The sequence below is a fragment of the Esox lucius genome, chromosome 7 (assembly GCF_011004845.1).
Source record: "Esox lucius isolate fEsoLuc1 chromosome 7, fEsoLuc1.pri, whole genome shotgun sequence".
NCBI lineage: Eukaryota > Metazoa > Chordata > Actinopteri > Esociformes > Esocidae > Esox > Esox lucius.
In genome coordinates this window covers 25,783,371-25,806,018 of record NC_047575.1, presented here as the reverse complement: position 1 = coordinate 25,806,018, position 22,648 = coordinate 25,783,371, and the positions used below count along the sequence as shown (strand labels likewise).

General features: G+C 43.1%; 1 protein-coding gene across 2 annotated transcripts in view; it reads left to right on the top strand.

Moving 5' to 3' along the window:
- The window catches only part of fstl4 (follistatin-like 4), a 176,973-nt gene that overhangs the window by 132,887 nt on the left and 21,438 nt on the right, over positions 1–22,648 (top strand). For both annotated transcript variants that reach the window (XM_034293500.1, XM_034293499.1), the window contains exons 7-9: positions 16,371–16,537; positions 20,267–20,387; positions 22,120–22,281. In XM_034293500.1, the coding sequence (XP_034149391.1) occupies positions 16,371–16,537; positions 20,267–20,387; positions 22,120–22,281 (450 nt within the window). The remainder of the gene's footprint in view (positions 1–16,370; positions 16,538–20,266; positions 20,388–22,119; positions 22,282–22,648) is intronic.

The following is a 22,648-nucleotide window of genomic DNA, read 5'->3' as shown; positions in this document are numbered from 1 at the left end:
ACTGTTCAGTTATAATCCCAGACCATTTTTAGACGGAGAAATCTCTCCTTCAATCTTTGCCTAATAATGAGTATTTAACAAAATCCTGGAAAGTAGCCGTCGTGATTGATGACGGAAAGTTTGGATAGCTCGACTCAGCAAAAGCCAGACACCCCTTTCTTCACGGAGCATAATAAGTTCTAGCTGCTGAATAGCTCTCATCTCTGCCGCCTTGCCCTCAGTGGTGCAGAGATAAAGGTGTAATGGCTTGTGGATGTGCTCTGCGTGCGCCCTGGCCTGTTCCATTACCCTGCATGGAGGCAGGTCAGGCTACCGACTGGCTAGTACATGTATGCGGTTATCACAGTGCATCAGCGCAGCAACTTCACGGACCACACATGCTTTAGCTGTGAAGACGGATTCACGTCCAGTCTCTGAGAGGGTTAGCTGCCCTCTGCAGATTACACCTGGCCACGCAGACTACCATCATGCTCCCTCTGTAGACATTGCTACCACCGGAGGGATGCACTGTGGGGCCTCCCTGGAGCAGGGAGGAGGCTCCGCATGGCGGGGAGCGGGGACTATGGGGAAGGTGGTAGGGCTGCTGGTGTTAGCGGCAGTGTGCACAGACCTCCCTTTGCTGGGAGTCTATTTGTTTTTCATGGCTGACATTAATAGTGGAATTATAAGGACATGGTGAGCCACGCTGGCAGCACCGTCAGCAGATCTGCTTAATTAATGAAGTGGCTGAACCCGAGTGTGGTGGTGGTGGTGGAGAGGGGAGATGGACCGGGGGAGAGGGGAGAGGAAAGAGAGGAGAGAGGGGAGGGAGGAGATGAATAGGGGGAGAGGGGAGTAGAGAGAGAGGAGATGGACCGGGGGAGAGGAGAGAGGAGGGAGGGAAGGGAGGAGATGAGTAGGGGGAGAGGGGAGTGGAGAGGGAGGAGATGGACCAGGGGAGAGGACATGAGTGGAGAGAGGAGATGGTTTGAGGGAGAGGAGAGAGGGGAGGGAGGAGATGGACCGGGGGAGAGGAGAGGGGAGGGAGGAGATGGACCGGGGTAGAGGAGATGAGTGGACAGGGCAAATGGGAGGGGAGAAAAGAAATGGAGACCTTTCTTGTGGTATGTGTGTGTGTGTGTGTATTCATGCGTGTGTGCGTGTGTGTGTGTAATGGGATGTGCTGAGGGCCAGGTTGTACAGTGGGAGGGCCTAACCGTATGTGTGAAGGTCAGACAGAGGGGCATGCGCCAGACCCCTGTCTGCCTTGATGTATATCCTCCACAGAGGAAGATTACACAGGCCATCAGAAGGATATGCTTATCACAAGGAGATCACAGCCCTCCAAGGGATGCAAATGACTACATTAGCAAAGGCACAGTCAATTAAACCCACCCATAGAAAGGCAGAGCTTCTGTCTATCACCGGAAAGCGGTCGCAGCACATTTTTTCCATTGTTTATTTTCCCAGGTCAGCTGACTTTCACAGGTCAGCAGAAAACAAAAGCCTAAATTTGCATTATGAATTGCAACCTCCAGTCTACCTTCATGTGATTGTCCAACCAATAAGCCACCCCACCAAGACGTAGGCTGCAAGCGCACACAGAGGACAGAGTGTCTTTAAACGCCTGTACGGGTCTCTTCCACTGGCTTCTGTCCCAGCTGGGCTCCTCTTCATCAGCTTAGCCCGGTTCCACAGTAGTTTTATTCGGAGGCTCATTAAGACGACTCCGCGGCCTTCGCAGCTAATTGGCAATACTGTACGTGTGTGTGGTTTCCGGCACATTCATTGTGTCAGCTGTGCACTTGGGTAATTAGGTACTGCCATTGTTCCGTGTTAGCCCTTAATTCCCCACTCTGTCCCCAAATGTGACAGAAACCGAGAGCGTCCTGTCACCGCATCTGTCCCTCCACACATCCATGTTCAGCCGTCATAACCCGGGCCGCTGCCCGAGAACGGCTCACGGTCAGACCGTTGCCTGTGACGAGTCGGACGGGGAACATTTCTCTGTTTTGCATACTGCCGTGTGAAGACCGAGGCGGGTCTCCATGGCAACTGCAGGTGCCTCTGTAATCTTGAAATAATCTGTTTTATAAGACACTTAACAGTGCAGCCCTCTCCCTGTGGAGAGGAGAATTGAGGAGGACAAAGGGGGGATGTTTACGCTCATATGTTTGTCTGTAACACTGTGCCCTGAACGGCACGCTACATTTTTCAGGTCCAATGTGAGCCTGGATCGCCGCCGCAAAATATGTCCATGCAGGGAGACTGGAAGAGGGTGTCAATAAATACCAAATGTCAAACATAAAATACGATTCAACATATTGAACGTCGTAAAATACCAATGTTTTTTTTCTTTCTTTTCACAATAGAAACATCCGAGCGTATGTCAAACAATATATTGCAGAGCAGTAAAACGCTAATAAAATCCATATTCCTGTTAGGCTGCTAGAATTGTTATCCACTTGTTTACACAGACAGCAATATAAATCTATAAATGAGATCAAGCAGTAGTGCATTAGTGTTTCAACTGCTGGCTGTCAGATCAACCAATTACAGGGAAATGTTTGTAAGCTCATTAATGTTTGCCTGCCAAAAGAATTGTCAGATAAAACGAGTTCTGCGTTTTATCTCACCAAAGTGATGTTGGGCTTTCTTTTCTGCTGCACGAGAATTCACTCTTCTCTCATGGTCCGCATAATCTCAGATCTGAACTCCAATCCTTGAGTTTGAATGGAAGAGACCCTCAGCCTGGGGAAATGGAATACAAGATACGACAGAGAAATAAGCGTAAGTTAATGTAATATTAGAATATATCTCAGACACCAACAGTGAGTCACTTGATCATTAAATAGGTGAACTCTCACTGGTGAGCTTTTGTGCCACCAGTCATCCAATAATATCTATGATAATTACAAGGGGATAATCCTCCCATCTCTCACTATTTATTTAGTTCAAACTCTTGTTATTTCACCCCTGTAATAGTTCTGCTCTAATTAAGCAGAGCGATGCAGATCATTGTGTCCGGTGGAATAACTCGAGCTGACCTCTGAGCACCCAGACTCCTCTGCTCCTGCGTACTCTTTGCGGACTTGTTGTTATTGTACCATCAAATTATGTTAGCAGACCTTGGGGCTCATGCATTCTAGTATTCCCACACAGAGGCCCCTGGCTGTTAGCTGCACAGCATGTGGTCTCTTTTATCTCTCCTTCCAACTTTCTCTCCACCAAGGAAATAATTCATTATCATGCCTACATTGATTCCCTCCTTCTGTGGGTTTCAATACTTTCTCTGCAACTTCAAACAATTGTATCCAGGAGTTGAGTCAAGTGTCCTCCTCTTCAGCCCTATCCCCGGGAGAAGAGAAGAAGTACCAGAGAAGGTTTTCCTCTGATCATCCCAAAGCAATGTGCGGAGCCAGACCCCCACCTGTCATCATCAGGGCAGTGTTTTACTGGAACTAATAACATAGATAAACAGAAGGAATGCTCAGAAAACACCTTTTGATAGAGTGCGATAACAAAGCCTAAATACAGCCAAGATGTGTTAATCTTGTGTTGCTTGTGTAGGTTACCTGTCTTTTCTCAAGTCAAACACAATTTGATGGTAAATCACTTTAAAATTTACTGCGACGAGGACTGGTTTTCAGTTCTCAGAATCTCATATCAGGATACGATTTCCATTTAATCAATAATTTTTTTGTGTGAAAAACCTGTTAGCAAAAACATTTTGTTAAGGTATTCAATCACTTATCAGTCTATTTTTTGTTTAATTACATTTTCAGATACAGCAGAATAACAACTATTACCTGGAATGTTAAGTTAGTAGATATCATATTATACAGTTGTGCTCAAAAGCTTGTATATCCTTGGAGAATTGGTAATATATGTACCATTTGTAAAGAAAACATGAGTGGGCAGGCAAAACAATTTCTTATGGGATCCACATTCAACTGTTGGTCATAAGAGAATGACACAATCATAAAACAAAACATGGTGAACTGACACCTGTTCAAAAGTCTACATACCCTTAGTTCTTAATACTGTGTATTGCCCCCTTTAGCATCAGTCCTGGAAGGTCGAAGAGTGTCCCATTTTCAGCTTTCGTACAGAAGAATGCTAATTGTCTGCCAGTATTTTCTGATAACATGCTGCATTCATCTTGCCATCAATTTCCACAATATTCCCCGTGCCTTTTGAGCAAAACATCAGTGAGCCACCTCCATGCTTCACAGTGGGGATGGTATTCTGTTCACTATAGACCTTGTTGGCCCCTCTCCAAACATACATGGTTGTGACCATGAAGCTCTATTTTGGTGTCGTCACTCCAAATTACAGTGCCAGAAGCTGTGAGGCGTGTCAAGTTGTCGTCAGATATATTGTAACTGGGCTTTTTTGTAGCATTGGTGCAGTAAAGGCTTATTTCTGGCGACTCAACCATGTAGCAAATTTTTTGTTCAAGTATCGTCGTATTGTGCTCCTTGAAACAACCCCACCGTCTTTTTCCAGAGCAGAGCAGCCTGAGGTTACGTGTGGGGTTTTCTTTGTATCCCGAACAATTCTTCTGGCAGTTTTTGCTGAAATCTTTCTTGGTCTACCTGATCTTGGCTTGGTATCAAGAGATCCCCGAATTTTCCACTTCTTAATTAGTGATTTATAAAGTTCCATTACCTTGTTACGCAGGTTATTTTCTGCTCCCCATGGTTCAGTATCTAGCCTGCTCAGGGAGAGCTAACAAACTCATTGACTATTTATACACAGACACTAATTGCAATTTAAAAAGCCACAGGTGTGGGAAATTCATCTTCAATTGTCATTTTCACCTGTGTGTGTCACCTTATGTGTCTGTAACAAGGCCAAACATTCAAGGGTATGTAAACTTTTGATCAGGGCCATTTGGGTGATTTCTGTTATTATTATGATTGAAAAAGGAGCCAAACAACTGTGATAATAAATGGCTTCATATGATCACTATCCTTAATTAAAAGACTTGCATGATCAGTCATTTTTTTCCAAATCAATGCCAGAATTTCACAATTTCTGCCAGGGTATGCAAACTTATGAGCACAACTGTACTGTGTTCTGCAGATAAACTGTACTGTCTCATGTCCTTGGCTGAACATGAGGAGCTGAACTGATAAAAACAAAACGGAGACAGAGAGAGAAAGAGAGAGAGAGAAAGATGAAGTAGAAATAAAGAGAGAAATAGAGAGAGGGATCATTAAAGTAGTAATTCTACGGGATTGAGAAACTGGGACAAAATATGTTTTCTGCTGACATTAGCTAACAGCCTGCCCAACTTGTCCCATCCACAGACACATACTGAATGTTTGTGAGAGTCCCAGTTCTACAGAGCTATACAGTGTATTGATCAGCCTCAGACCTGCATAAGGCACCGGTAGTCAGCCGAATACAACTCTCATCTGTCTACAGCTTCCCAAATGCCACCCATTTCACTGTAGTGCCCTGCTTTAGAGGGTGCATGCTGACCTTTGGGATACAGGGTCTGTTCTGGAGGGAACAATCGGGAGAAGATTTAACTGGTCATCTTTTCCTGTGTATGGATTGTCGACTGTAAGTTTGTAGCTGGTGGGTTCACAAGTTAAGCGGGTGGAAAAAGAGAGAATAGGGATGGGTTCTCCAGAGTAACGGCTGTTTCCCTACCTCAGCTAAAACCCTCAGGTCTCCAGAGGCCCTCGTTCAGTATGATTCTGACTGCAGAAAGGAAAAAATTAAGAGACCACTGCACCTTTTTCTTTCCTTTCCGAAAAAGGAAAGAGACCACTGAAAATTGAATGCTTCTGTTTCTCACTCAAAACATTCCTTATCGACTTTTTTGGAAAGGAAAGAATAAGTTACAGTGGTCTTTTCAAGAGCTGTATATCCAATAAATTGTTGTTCATCAAGGCCACATATTCAAATATGTGCAGTCCATGTTGTAATGTAATTATCTATGTGATGATGTCATTATCCATGTTGCCATGTTACTATGCATGTTTGTTGTAATGTCATTATCCATGTTATAATGTCATAATCCAGGCTGTAATGTCATTATCCATGTTAAAATGTCATAATCCAGGTTGTAATGTCATTATCCATGGTAAAATGGTCAATCTCCCTCGGTCTGGGGCTCAATGCAAGATCTCACCTCGTGGGGCATCAATGATCATGAGGAAGGTGAGGGATCAGCCCAGAACTACACAGCAGGACCTGGTCAATGACCTGAAGAGAGTTGGGACCACAGTCTCATAGAAAACCATTAGTAACACACTATGCCGTAATGGATTAAAATCCTGCAGCACATGCAAGGTCCTCTTTTCGAGCCAGCGAATGTCCAGGCCCGTCTGAAGTTTGCCAATGACCATTTGGATGATCCAGAGGAGGAATGGGAGAAGGTCATGTGGTCTGATGAGACAAAAATAGAGCTTTTTGGTCTGAACTCCACTTGCCGTGTTTGGAGGAAGAAGAAGGATGGGCACAACCCCAAGAACACCATTCCAAACATGAAGCATGGAGGTGGAAACATCATTCTTTGGGGATGCTTTTCTGCAAAGGGGACAGGACGATTGCACCGTATTGAGGGGAGGATGGATGGGGCCATGTATCACGAGATCTTGGCCAACAACCTCCTTCCCTCAGTAAAAGCATTGAAGATGGGTCGTGGCTGTGTCTTCCAGCATGACAACAACCCGAAACACACAGCCAGGGCAACTAAGGAGTGGCTCCGTAAGAAGCATCTCAAGGTCCTGGAGTGGCTCCAATCTCCAGACCTGAACCCAATAGAAAATCTTTGGAGGGAGCTAAAAGTCCGTATTGCCCAGCGACAGCCCCGAAACCTGAAGGATCTGGAGAAGGTCTGTATGGAGGAGTGGGCCAAAATCCCTGCTGCAGTGTGTGCAAACCTGGTCAAGAACTACAGGAAACGTATGATCTCTGTAATTGCAAACAAAGGTTTCTGTACCAAATATGAAGTTCTGCTTTTCTGATGTATCAAATACTTATGTCATGCAATAAAATGCAAATTGATTCATAGAAAATGTGATTTTCTGGATTTTTGTTTTAGATTCCGTCTCTCACAGTTGAAGTGTACATATGATAAAAATTACAGACCTCTACATGCTTTGTAAGTGGGAAAACCTGCTAAATCAGCAGTGTATCAAATACTGGTTCTCCCCACTGTACATGCTGTGATTTTATTGTAAATGTTAATACCCATGTTGCACTGTTATTATACATGTTGTAATGTTATCCATGCACTAATCACATGTTCCTTGTTATGTCATTGTACATGCAATATGTATTATCTATATTGTTATGTTATCATCCATGTTGTGTCTTACCCTTGTTGTGATGTTATTATAACTGGAATAATTTTCATGTCAGTATTGCTGTTTCCTTCCCTTTATGTCAGAGACTACGTGGTGCTGTTGGTATTTATATCAGTTACAGTGTCTTGCACAGGATTCTATGTTTCATTCAATGTTTGCAAGAATATTTCAAGTAAGAATAACACAGTTTCAACTAATGATAAAAACAGAACAATTCAAATCAGATTATTAGCATACACATTCAGACAATACCCCTGTAATAACCTGGCAGGCTTGTGGCTTCTAGAACTGTTCTCCAGTTATTTTCTGATCTGGGAGCCAAGACTTAAAAGAGAGATCTAAAGAAACTCCAAACAGAGATGCAATGAATCACTTTAATCAACTCATGGGGACCTTTTCTAGAAATTTCACTGCAGTGCCCTCCATAACTATTGGGACAGTGAAGTCAAAATTTCTATTTTTGAATGAAATAGGGGGATTGACCTCCGATAGTGCTGATATCCTTACTAAAATAAAGGTGACATTCTGTAAGTTAATCTTTTTATCCAATTTTCATATGCCTTGAGTGTACAGCAAAAATAAAAATGTTGGCTTTACTGTCCTAATACATATGGAAGGGAGTGCATCTTTTTTTCCCCATCATGGAAGTATGTTGCTCTGTGTGCTCATCACTTAATCTGGAAATATACATATTATTTCATTTCACGCAGTTGGTGACAACTTGCACTAAAGTCTTCTCACAAACCTTCTGTGAGAGATGAGAAATGTAATAACTGACTGACTTTTTTCTGAACTCAAAATCTGTATTAGTCTTGTTCTTAGGTATTTGAAAGGATTTTCAGAAATGAATACCAAATAATCTGGGCCATACTGTCCCTATGAACAATACAATCCATCACCAAATGTATGTCCGACAGGTACATTTGCACATGACAGTCAGCTACTTTCATTAGATGTTCCTATTTGATAACTAGGCATACTTTACGCCATCAGCTGGATTTGATTATTCCATGTAACATATTCTGTGTAACACTTAAGCAGTCACTGTATACTACAAAATGATAATCGTTACATTGGTTAATCTAAACATTCAAGTGTTTATAATGCATAGATTCTACTCAAGTTAGATTATGGGTGGAAAACAAAATGTTCATAATGGTGGGAGTAATGTCTAATAAATGGTGAAAACCATCTGCTGATTAAAGAGACTAAGACATGCATGAAGATAACAAAGACAGATAGACAAGCGTGGCTAGGCAGGCTACTGGTAATCTTCCCTGTTTGCATCAAGATGGATTTCCATTTGAGCTGTAGTAGGTAAATATATTTCATGGGGAGTCCTTTGCAGATTGACACATGCTAATAGGTTTTACCCCGGGGAGGAGAGCTGCCAGAGTGCCCTGTAGCGCAGTGTTTTTGAATGACGCTTATGCCAAGAACCGTTTCGATCAAATCCCAACCGATGCCTCACTTAATGATGAATTAGGATTCTGCATAGGCCTCACATATCTGATAATAGCATATCAGATAATAGTTCAGTATTAACGAAATCTCTCATAGGATTCACTTAAATGTGCAACGTTTTATCTGCGTTATTGTAACCGTCCAATCTGTCTCATACGTGATGCCTTTTGAATCAAGCATCAAGCCGCACAGTGAGCAGTATCCTCGACATGAATGCCTGACCCGATTGGGCTCATACCCATTGTGAAGTCCAAGTCCACTTTAACTGTGCGTGCCGCACAGAAGCTAATGGTGATTACGGTAAATTACTGATTTGACAAGTCCATTAGTGGGTATATGAGAACTTGAAAATGTTGTCTAACGTTAGGACTAGTCACTAACGGCACAGTGAAGGACGAATCAATGCGAAATCGACGTTTAAAATGAAACTGTTTTTTTTTCGTCTCTGCCCTCGTCCCAGCATCCGGGTTTAGGATCGGGACGTATCGGTCAGATTACTGAGTGTTCATTGTCACTGAAACCCAACCTGACTTGCCATCAGTCGCTAACACACCCTAGGAGTGACTTGCATTACAGCAATGTCCACCGGGCCGGTGTAGAAAGCCATGGGCCGGAGATGCTGAGCACTGTCGTCCCACATCAGGGTGCCCATGACTGTGTGTATTCACCTCACCATCTGTCCCGCTGGCCTGCCATCTGTGATTAATGTCGCCATGGAGATGTGTGCATGACAACTGCCCCAAGGCCAGTGACACGTGACCGCGTCCTGTCCTGGAGTTTACACGGATTTTCCCAGTGATCTGACATCCTGCTACATGACGAGAGCCGGGACCTGACACTCATGTTGGTTACTGACTCAAGCAAACAGCTGAGGATATCGCTAGCAGAGACATGCGCTGTGTTCGTTAATGAAATGTTCTGACACATGCTAAGCAATTTAGGCTTGCTGTCTAACATGCTAGAGTACATGTAGCGACTATCCCAAACATATGCTCAGTAATCTAGGCTTGCTGTCTAACATGCTAGCATATCAGCTAACCAAAATGCATACGAAGGACTCTAGGCTTGTTTCTGTCATGTTTCCATCCACATTTCATTGTGCTATGGCATGAAATTTAAATGGATTTCATTAGGTGTTTTTGCCACTGATAAAAAAAAAAACATAGGGCATGATGTCAAAGTGAAAAATGTTATTGCAAATTGTTCTACATTAGTTATCAACATGAAGTATTCATAAGTATGCATAAGTATTCACTTCCTTTGCTATGATGCACCTGAATGAGCTGTGGTGCAGCCAGTTGTCTTTAGTCATGTAAGTCACGTCATTAGTTGAACTGAGTCCGCCAGTATACAATCAAGGGGTTTCAGGTTAAATACACCTGTCTCTGGGAGGTCCCACAGTTGGTTAGTGCTATTAGTAGCAAAAACTACATCATGAAGACGAATGAACATTCAAAGCAAATCCAAGTAAAGGTTATTTAAAACATCAGTCAAAGGTAGAATACAGGAAGAATTCCAAGACTTTGAATGTCCTCCGAAGCTTAGTAATGCCCGTTATTAGGATGATGTTGTGCCACTTAACGGGTTGAATACTTTTGGGAGCCACTGTAAAAGTGATGACGGAAGTGCCTTCTTTGAGTAGACCCGGGATTTGAACCAGTAATCCCAGCAGCAAAATATCAGCACCTTTTTATGTCCCTTAAAACCAACCTAGGACTGCTTCTAATCCCATGGTGACTTTACTGGACGAGGCATACTTAGCTGCAATAGTTCTCTGCTCATACTTAGCTGCCACCTTCCACTTTTTTAGTGTTATCAATAACACCCAGAAGGACATTCAATAGACATGTTCCAAATCATAGGGAAGCCCAGACACCGTCTGGCTCGCTGTAATGTGTACTCTATAAGAACCAATATATCGAAGCTTTAGAGTGCCACTTGAGAACACATTTCAAATGGATCTATCTTGTGTTTATTACTAGTTCACAGCGGAAGTGAAGGTATTTGCGGTGACATTTCAAATGTACTTGTGTTACTAGTCTGTAGTTCTTTACACCTCATGAAATGCGCTTACGTTGTGCTGGAGTCTTGAGCTGCAGTGTGGAGGGAAGAGGGTTACTGAGTCTGCATTTAGCTGTTAGCCAATAACATCTCTAGGTCAGGTCAGTCAGTGACACCCATAAAAAAGATTTTGCTGCAGGCAATTAATCCCTGTTACCCTCCTCCTCTAGAACGCTTAAGGCTTTAAATCAAGAAAGGCCATTTACCCCTGTCAAAGGGATAGGCACTGTTTAATAAGAAAATGCCTCTGGCTGGGTGTTTTTACAAGACCAGATTATCCACATTTTTAAATCATTGCATGTTTGGCTCTCAAATTCGTGTTTGTTTTTAATTAATTCAGGATTAGTTCCAGAATGTGTGTAACTCCATAGTCATGACTTGGAGGTCAGTAATGAGAAGACTATGGAGAATGTGCTTGAACTCAAATACAGCTCACAGTTAACATTTTCATGTGTTCTTATGCAAAGAAGCGGTTTGAAACGTGACATTCTAACTCAGGAGACAAGCCTGTACTAAACTAAAGAGAATTAGTAGCAGGTTACACTGAGACCAATAATTTTTTGTCCAAAGCTGTAGTGCTTAGATTAGTTTAGATCCAACATCATTGTAATTTGACAAGTACAAGTACAGTAAGTGTAGTTAGCATCTCATCAATGGATCTTGTGGCGAGCTGTTCTCTGCATTATCTGCGCATTACCTGTGCATTATCTGTACATTGTCTGAACACAGTTTTCCCTCGTTGAATTTCTGAATGTCTGGCACATTATACTGCATCTCTAAAACAGTAACATGCTTCCTGAAAAGCTTGTATGTCGACGTACGTGAGACACGTGTGCGCCCGCTCTCACTCCCTCCATCCCAGCAAGCAGCGTGTCACATTCCCATGTACTGTAAATGCCAGGATGTTAAGGCAGCATGGTGGGCTACAGTTTAACTTTGGCTTGAGTTTCCAAAGTAAATGTATGTTTTTCACCCAGACGGGCTATAAATCACATCTCCCTGCAGGTTAACAGTGTCCTGTGGGATGGGAACGACACACTGTGGCTCCGTCACAACTGGCATCCCGTTCCCTAGACAGTGCACTTCTTGTAAACACGGTGCATTTGGTCGTGCACTTCAGAGGGAATTGGATGGAATTTGGGACACAGAGCATCACGGACTTGGTTCATCCTCTGCAAATCCGTAGATGCTGTAGGCATGGATCAGGTGCTTTGAGATATGTACGGACTCAAACGACTTCTTACATTAAGCAATACATAACTGAAAATGATTGGTCTTTTTTTTATATGGTTCAGGAAATTGAGTCCTGTAAGAATAGAGTTCTCTTGCAAAGAACGGCGTTCACTGTGGCATAGAATAGGATTTATCTTTAGTCATCCTCAGCAAGTATTATTGTCTCTTAAATTACGCGTTTTCTCTATGACTTTGTTTCCAAAATTGATGGAAAAATATTCTTATAATGTGAAATTGCACATCAGTTATATGTTTAATTAACTCTAATGAGAATACTGACATGAGTACATTTTTCTCATATCACATATCACTGATTTTGACAGCAGACATGTTTTTATCTGTACACCAACAATAAGGCAGGCAGGCAGGGATGCTGCATGTTGTTGACCTCACGTTGCAGATTATCCTGTGCCTTCCTACAGAGCTCACTGAGACCTGGATCCCGCCCAGTCAATGAACTCTTTCCTTATTTATAAACTTTGACATGTAGTTTAGCAAAGCTCCAATGTGATGGTACTCATCATCCAGCCCAGACTTCTCTCCTATTCTTAGTGATTATAACAAGCCTCATTCTCCTTGTAATTCATGGCTCCCAGGGAGCTGCAGTCTCTCCACCGTGGCTTTGTTAGAGGAAAAGCCGCTGGGGCACATTTAAAGAGGGAGTGACAGAGAGAGAAGTAGAGGCGGGAGATAGAGAAAGAAGAGAGAAGGAGAGGCGAAGAGACAGGCGGATTGAGAAAGAGAGGAGGAGGAGAAGAGAGGAACAGAGAACGACTGAGGCAGGAGAGGTAGAGAGCTGGGTTGTTCATCTGTACCTGTGGAGAAGATTAGGAGTCTGGATTGTGTGTGATTAATGAGTGGCCTGCTGATTGCTCATCTTCACATTCCCTCCATGAATTACCAGCACATTCACCAACTGACACGTTCAGATCCCTCAAATTGAAACGAGAGTGAAAGGGATAGAGTGTGAAAGAGGGAACAATAGTGAGATAGGTGGAATGAAAGTGAGAGAGAATTGAAGAGGACAGTTAAAGAGCGGGACTGAGGATGTATTATTTCAGCGGTAAGAGCCTCAGTTTGTACTGGCCGAGTCCCATTCGCACGCCCCCTCTGCTGTTGGGGAGCGTGTTCCACGAACACACAGAGAAAAGCTTTGTACTCTGTCCCATTGGGTTGCAAGATGCCGCTTAGACATGGAGTGGATGAGGTTTCAGATCTTCCAGGAAGCCTTTCGTGTGGAACCTTCAAGGAACAGACTGATCACCTGTCAAGATCAGAACATGGGGTTGGACTGCATCTAGAATGCGACGTGCATTGTTCTCAGAATAATGTGGCAGATGTCATTCGTTTCAGGGACAGCAATCCAGAACATAGTCATAATCAGAAGAGCCCCTAGGGGTGGAGGTTTCCTTTGCATAACGTCCTTTTGTTTGTGCGCATTCTTGTAGGTTTTGTCTGCTCCTGGTACTGTAGGTCCTATGTGTCTACATCTATTCAGATGCTAAATTGCGGCGTTGCTATTGGGATTGGACTGCAACAATAATGTGGCCAAGCTACAAGGCACAGAGCACCAATTACGAGCTTTTTTAAACCTCACTGCTTTAAAGCTCCTTGCTAAATAACTTGGCTGCATTGGGGAGTATGTGGCGCCAAGAATGGCATATCAAACACATTTTTTTTAAGCCAAGGTGTTGATAACCTTAAGACATAATGAATGCTGCTCCATGTTTCAGTGCTCTTCGCTTCCCTGCTTATTTGTTGTCGAATTGAATTGCATGTGTGTCGCGTAGGAGAAAGAGATGAGGAAGCTTAGGTAAATATATAGATGTGTATACAAATGAGAAAATATGCTAAGACTTTCCCAGGTGACTGCAGTTATTTGAGGAAGTTAATACTGGTGAGAATATGAATAGCTTTTCTGGCATGGAGCAATGTTCCCTTTTAAGCAACTGTAAAAGAACTACATACAGTATGTTTGTTATTATTATTTGTAGTAGTAGTATTACTAGTAGTAGAAGTTGTTGTAGTAGTTGTAGTGGTCGTCGCAGTAGTAATGGTAGTAGCAGTAGTAGTAATACTACAGTAGCAGTAGTAGTACATTATTACCAAATTGACTGGGAGGAGGAGATGGAGAGTGGTGTCTCATGTCCCAGCCTCACATCCCATGCCAATCCTTCTAAGTGGAAGTGTTAGGGGTCTTAGCCACAATGTTGACATTTTCAACCCAGAGCATCAGAGAGTGGAGGAGCCATGGAGACGAATCAGACGTTTAGGCCACATTCTTACTGAGTGTAATGCTTCCCCACTCAACTCTGATTCCTGTGTGCCCACGCCTGGCCTACAACCCTGCTGTCTTCTGCCCATTTTGTTTCTGAGTATATCTTCTGTAGGCTCAAAAGAGCTGGGGTAAAAGAGGAGCTAGCTACACTCCGAGGCCCGCATTAGTTATTCCCTGGGAGAACACATCTGTGCTTTGCATTTCAATGTGTGTGTATGTATTTGTTCACTGGACGCCAGACATAAGCATTCTCCCGGTTGGCCGCCAAAGACCGTAACAGTTACCGCTGATGGATCAATAGTTTGTGAATCCCAAGAAAGTCAATTATTCGTACACAGGCTATTTTTGGTCAGGAGAAAAAGCCTAACAGTCATTAAGAAGATAATGTCATGTCAGTCCTATCCACCAGGGAGAGACATGCAGGCACGGTCAGTGGATATGCAATTTGTTAGCCTTTGTCACACGAGCCTGAGTCTCTTGAGCAGAAGAGACTGTTGCCTGTGTAGTCAGCTGCTAAACAATCATATGAAGTGAGGCCTCACTTCAGGGAACAGCAATCTCCAAGTTTCAAGAAAAAATCATCTCCACATGTCTTCAGGACTTGCTTCACAGAAAATTGCTCACAGCCAACAAAAGATTAAACTACACCTGTTTCAACGCAGATGAAACTAGTCCTGTTCCAACACAGATGAAGTTAGTCCTGTTTCAACACTGGTTAAACTAGTCCTGTTCCACACAGATGAAGTTAGTCCTGTTCCAACACAGGTTAAACTAGTCCTGTTCCAACACAGATTAAACTAGTCCTGTTCCAACACAGGTGAAACGTGTTGATGAAATTTGTGCTGTTCCAACACAGATTAAACCAGTCCTGCTCCAACACAGGTGAAACGTGTTGATGAAATTTGTGCTGTTCCAACACAGATTAAACCAGTCCTGCTCCAACACAGGTGAAACTGGTACTGTTCCAACACAGGTGAAACTGTTCCTGTGCCAACACAGATGAAACTGTTCCTGTGCCAACACAGATTAATCGTCTTGTATATTATTTTTTGTATTTGTTTGTGTCAGACAAATCAGCACACCCAAAATGAGTTGGAAGGTAAAGCAAACAAATGCTTGCAATTTTCTAGGAGAGGGTTGAAGAGTAGAGAGAGAGTACTATACATCTTTGACCAGAATTAACACACACACACACACACGTATACACATTTTCTATTTTGTTACTTCGTACATATTTTTGTTGATTTTTGTGATACACGATTGCTAGAAGTTATTTCTTAAACTGGGTTTCCTGTTAACTGTCAGTTGTGTTAAAATGAATATCAAATATCAATATCAGAGATACTAAATTTTTCATGGGGTATAGTAACCTCATTGCAGCCCTGCAGGGAAAGAAAGCAGTTTCAATTCAATCCATTTCAGAGTGGTAGGGAAACAGGGATTTTCTCCGAAGCTCACGCATGGTTGGCTCCATTTAGAGTTCTGTCAGGTGTCTGGCAATCTTTATTTATTGAACCACTTATAGTCATCCTAAAGACCCTGAACCAATATTGACCCGGGGTCATTCAGACATATTTATGACCTTTCTACCTGCCACCCCTCATTCTTTCAGCCCTCTTTCTTTCTTCCTGTATATTTATGGACCCTGGGGACACTCCACAACACTGTTGCTTGATTTGCCTTAAAGGTGGAACAAATTGGACTTGCTAGTCCGCTGAATATAAATCTTCCTTAATGAGAAGTAGGCTATTTGCACAATGTCCTGCTCTCGCGCGGTTTTGTCCTTAGATCAGACACTGTTCTCTCTCAAGCAGCTGTGTTTGTATCCCCTACTGTGTGCTCTGTGATGTGATGAATAAAATCTGGCTTGGTTCAGTTCCACCACCGGCTCATCTCTTTTATCTATCTCACTCATTCACTTGCTCCCTCTCTCCCTCTATTTCTCTTATCCTCTCTCTTTATCTCCCATCTCTCTCTCTCTCTCTCCCTCTCTCTCTTTCTTTCTGTCCCTACCTCTCCCATTACAGAGGTTGTTCAGCTGAGCCTTGCTGAGGACCAGAGAGTGAGCGTCTCCGTGGTAACGGTAGGCCTCAGCACTGTGCTGTCATGTGCCATCCAGGGGACGCTGCGGCCGCCAATCATCTGGAAGAGGAATGGGATCATACTCAACTTCTTGGATCTGGAGGATATAAATGTGAGTCCTAGAAAAGAGATAGCGGCAATCTTAAAGGGTGTCATTTATGTATTTTAACACTTTTCAACTTCTGATGTCACAATTCACATCAAGTAGTCTGAGGCACCAGAAAAATATCTGAACTTCAACTTTAAAGCAACCAAATGGGAAGTGGCAGTTCAGCACATCACTTGAACCTCAGTCCAACTGATAATTACTAGTGGGAAACTTGTCTATCAAGTGGTAAATTCCCACTTCTACGCAGTTGATAACACAGCGTAACAAATCATTTTGCATAGTGGCTAGGAAAGCTCAGTGGTTAATTTGAGCTGGAACAAGACCCAGCACCTCTCAGATTTCCCTCAGTTTTTTCCGGCCCCTCTTTTTTTCACAAATCCGGTCTGCTACGCATGACTTGTCTTTTTCCATCACTGCATTCACTTTGCACTGTTAACATTCGACTTAAAGCAATCAGAGTTCATAGTCGCCTATTCAGGCAGCCTCTTGTAGCCTCAGCACTGCCTGACCAGATTGGGAAAGTTTTAGCTTTTTGTTGTCCACTATTTGCGCTGCCGATGTACTTTATTCACGTCAATTTGCCAGCTGGATCCATGTCTCTCGTGCACCCCAAAGTGTTCCGGGACCTCCCAAATTACAAATGAAGCAGTGGGAAAACACCCTTGTGCGGTCAGAACAGTACTTTGAGGTGTGGCCAGTCGTCTTTTGGCACTATGGGGTGAATATTAAAACTGTACTTCACCTTTTTGTGCCACAATAACAATGTAAGAGATGTATTAATCGGACCACTGGCTCATTTTTGACAATCCTCAGATGAATCCCCAGGGGCGCATTGATTTTAAACAATTAATCAATGACGTTCAATATAGGGTTCACAGAAAATACATTTTAAACGCTAATTCCCATTACTACAAGTTCCACGTCTTATTCTCCCAGCTTGCGTTATTCATTTCCAATTAAAACAGGTCTGTGTTTTTACTCACTTTGTTTCATTTGCTCTAATGGTAATAATGTAATGATTTGGTCTCAGGAGCTCTGCCAGGCATCCCGCTGATTTCAAAGAGCACAAACCATGTTAGAAAAAATTATTAGCAAATCCCAACATGGCGTAGCGTGGGAATTGGCTGCATCCAGTTAATGAGCTAAAGAGGGGCGGCCGCAGCGGCAGCACGTTGTGAAGTTCACCTGCATAGCTGATTGTTGGGACTGTGTTTATCCAGCAGCTGATTAGAATTCTGTAATTGCATGTTAATTAATGAATTGGCCTCATTATATGTTTCCCCGGGGACCCAGTAAACACTGACATGCACGTCATTTAGCATAGGTATAGGCCAGGTCACACCGAGGACAGGGAAGTGTCACTTGGAAACCGATAGGTCGTCGAGTGGTGGAGACGAACGTAAGTTTGTTATTAGGCGACCAGAAGAGTCGTTGAAACCTGCCTTTATTAGAGGATAGTCGTGTTTTATCCTGCCGGAGTCATTTGCAGATGAGTGTTGATATCTGCCGCAAACCTTGTATATCAGCAGTTGTTGTTGTCGAAGGCAGAAAAGCCAGAACACATTTGAAAGCAGTCCGTTGCACTTCTATTTATGATATGTATTGAGCCCGAAGCTAAATATATTTCTTAATAATTGTGCACATTTACTTCATATTCCACCCGTGTAAATGTCATTTCCCGGATGGCACACATGAGAGAAATAATTGTCAGTTATCCCTAATTTCTATTACTTTTAGTTGATTATTTAATGTCTCCATGTTCACCTTGTAGGTGTGTGCACGTTAAGCACAATGTGTTTCATTATGTCCTTACCAGGCAGACCGGGTGCCTCCTGCTGTTCACTATGACAGCATTTTAATGAATAACAAAACATAATGGCTGATTGAAGGCTTTTGGCCTCCCTGGCTGCATTTACACAGGTCACCCAGTTCAGATTATATTTAACTCATGGTTGGCAGAAGGTTTGATCGGATTGGGCAAATGACAAAAAAAATGTAAACGCTGTGTGTGTGTGTGTGTGTGTGTGTGCGCGCGCGTGTGTGCGCATGTGTGAGACTTGTCACTTCAGGTCAGCGTAGATTTATTTACAGGCCAACTCAGTTGTTCCGTGTTACATGAAAATGGGCTCATTTTGGAATCAATGAACAAATATTACATTTAGCTGTGATTGGAATTCTCTCCCAAAAGGCACTGTGACATATGACACATTCAGCTGGCTGAGTGGCAATTTGCCTTAGCTGGAATAAGACCCATTTGTCTGCCCCCTGCTACCTCTCTGTCTCTTTCTGTTTTTGTGTGTGAGTGTGTGTGTGTGTGTGTCTCTCTCTCTCTCTCTTTCTCTATTTGCATCTCTCTCTCTTTGCATCTCTCTTTCTGTCTCTCTCTCTCTAGTAAAATCGAGTCCTTTCTCCAAAGTAATTGCTTTGTGTTTTGGAGAAATCTAATATTTTCCCCTCCTGGTTTAATTGGGGGGTGGAACTATACTGTATATAGTGTGCAGAAAGAAAATATGTTTCACTGTTTATCTCCCGCAGTTCCAGAACACTTTAGAGAACCACTGGAAGAGGACTGGGGCTTAATTATTCCAAGGAAATAGCTCACATTTGATTACCAATAATGCACTTCCTCCATTAAAATCAATTGTGCTATAACATATTTAAAATAGTTGTTTAAACAGGGCTTTTACTGGCCTTTTTGGGACTTAAGTGAAAAATGCAGTACTCTAACCTTCAACACTATGAGCATTGTGGATACAAAAATAAATGAAATGTTTTGGACAAAATGTGCCAGGATCATGTTTCATTACAAACTGAGAGGAATTTATTGTGTTTGTACTAACACAACTGTTTCCATGTTTCAATTAGTTCATTTGTAAGGGCGGTTGTAGCATATGGCCCTCTATGTGGTCTTAGTCCCAAAACATGTCGATAACCATCCAGTCATTGTCCAAGGCATGCTAATTGACATCTGTGGGATGCTAGCTGATGAACGTGGTTTTCCGTATCTTCTGTTTAATTTAGCTTTGAGTTCTAGTTGCGTTTCATAGTATTTCTAGTCTTTGATGAAATCCACCCAGATACCCCCACTTCGGCAGAAATAACCCTCCGCAGTCCACAGTCAGCTCAGTACATCCTGAGACAAACACAGTCAGAATTATATAGCTGAGACTGTTCACCAGCATTGTACTGTACGTCAGTGAATCTCTAAAGCAGTGTTTACAGCTCAGTAGTGTTTCCAATGTCTGCCTTAAGTATTTCCTCAACTAAAAACACTAAAGATGATTATGTCCTCATCCACTCCCATCTCGTTAGCTAAGTGAGAAACAACAGTTCCCTCTATTAACAATGGCTTGCGGCAAGAAAGTCCTTTTCTTTCAGTCTGCGCGTAGAGAGATGCGTTGCTAGGTAGCTTGCCTCACATATCGGCACTCATACCAGGACACAGCTATTTAGTCCCTTAATCCTCCCTAAGCCCCTGCTAAAAGCCCAAGTGAGTTGTGCATCCTGAAAAACAACAACTGGCTCCATTAATCACACTAATGTTCTTTGTATTTTTAACCCTTCCTATTTATCAGACTGAGTGAGTGCGACGACGGGGCTCACAAAACCGTGCCCCTCCCAACACCTAGGGACCGTGTTGATTCATGGTCTGGATGTCTGTCATCATTCCATGCTCCCCCGCTGCCCCCACCCACCCATCCACCACCGCCATCCTTCCTCTTCTCCCCACAGGACTTTGGCGACGATGGCTCCCTCTACATCACCAAGGTGACAACGATCCACATGGGCAACTACAGCTGTCATGCGTATGGATATGAAGAGCTCTATCAGACCCATGTACTGCAGGTGAATGGTTAGTAATGACATGTTCTTGACATTTCACGGTCGCTACAGAGTTTTGCTCCGTGTGTGGTCGCCGTAGTTCTGACCTTAACGTTACATATTTCCGAGCCTTTAATCGTTGCTGAATTTAATCTTAAGTTGTTGTTTTTTTAGGTTAGACTCTATATACAAACTACATCTTATTACACTCTAACCACCTGCTACTTCAACTTTGATGAAGCTTGAATATTTTGTGGATGAGGGGCAAATCCACTGAATCCATGTGTATGTGTGTTTCCTGTGTATATTTCAGTGTCATTTGATGATAGTTTTTTTCTCCTTTATATAGTATTTATTAATCTTTGTATTTATTATGTATGTGGTTCTGTGAGTTGTTCTGTTCTCTTGCAATTGTATGCCTTCGGTCAGGTCAAATCGCAATTTATGCATCTGGTTACATAATGGTACTGTAAACCTTTTAACTAAATTAAATACAGGAAGATTTAGGGTGTCTGTACAGGTTCTAGACTGTCTTTAGGATATCTGTCCATGTTGTCGACTATCTGTAGGGCAAGGCTGGCCAACGCTGACCTGTAGATCTACTGCCCCGAAGTTTTCTCTTCAGCCCCATTTGTGACTAACCCGGTTATTAGAATCAGGTGTGTTAAATTAGAGTTGGAGAGAAAAACCTACAGGACAGTAGATGTCCAGGAACACTGTGGGCAGCCCTGACCTAGGGTATCTATCCATGTTCTACAATGTCTTTAGGGTATCTGTCCATGTTCTACAATGTCTTTAGGGAGTCTGTCCATGTTGTCGACTATTTCTATGGTATCTATCCATGTTCTACAATGTCTTTAGGGAGTCTGTCCATGTTGTCGACTATTTCTATGGTATCTATCCATGTTCTACAATGACTTTAGGGTGTCCATCCATGTCCTAGATTCTTTCAGGCCATTATCACAGCAACTGTATTCCAATCACAAAAGAGGGCACCCTGTCCACCCTGTCCAACATACCATCATAAAAGCGCATCAAGCCTATAACTACAGTGCTTTATTCACCATACTCAATTGATTCCACCCTGAGCATGTGGACCATTTTAACTACAGTACATCAAATAGCCAGCAGCAAGCAGTGCAGAGGGGGCTGAATGCAAAACATTCTGCTCTACAAACTCATTTACATAAGTATTTTCTCCTCTTTGTCCCTTTTTTGAGATGACGTGTGGTTACTAACCCATTCTCTTCATGGAGGTCCTTCGGAGAGCCGTCTGTACTGTATTAAATCAAAGATAACACATTTTCAGAGCTTTGTTTTACTGCCTGCACATACGGTATAAACACAGAGAAAATTTGCCTAAAATGATTTTCAATTAAAAGGAACAATAGACGTGATTGTGCCGGGTTGTAAAGGCAGGTTTAGGCTAATTGAAAAACGATACAGCTGCATCAGACATTTAGCTGAAGAGGGAGGGGAAATATTTACTTACTGGCAGGTTATCTTCTACAACAATAGCCATGTGTTTGGTCCTGAAGTTTTTAACCTGTAAATAATTTACAATAATGATTTTGCGGCCTCTCCCATGTTGTGTTCTTCCCTCAGATGGCCCTTCCTCAAGGTGCTCCGTTGTCTTCTTCTTGGACCTCTTAACATGGGTTTCCTGCCCAACTGTGTTGTCGTTCTGCCTGTAGATATGAATAATTAGGTGTGTCCTGCTGGCTCTTGGAAATTAACTCTCTGACGTGTGTGTGTGTCTCCAGTTCCCCCAGTGATCCTGGTGTACCCAGAGACCCAGGCCCAAGAGCCCGGCGTGTCGGCCAGCCTGCACTGCCACGCCGACGGCATCCCCGACCCCAACATCCTTTGGCTGAAGAACGGCATGGACCTGCAGCCCCGGCCCTCCAAGCAGCTGTCCCTCATCGGTACGGCGCAGCACCGTCCTCACTGGCACCATCGTCCTCACTGGCACCACCGTCCTCACTGGCACCACCGCCGACCTCCCCAGTTATCCCCCTATTGCCTGTATAGTACCAAGGCCCATAGGAACAGGGTTTGATTTCAGATGCATCCAGCTCCTTTTTTGTCAGACTCTTCCTCGCTTGGGGAACTGAGGATCGTCGCCACGGCAGGCGCCAGTCTCACCCTCCTGTGCCTCCATATCCATGATTATCGTTACTCTGATGCTTGGTTGCGCAGGCCACTGATTTCAGAAGAGTAAATATTCCATCTGAACCTTTTGAAGATGGCGAAGCAAAAGGCAGAACAACGGTGTGAAAAGGAATCACACCG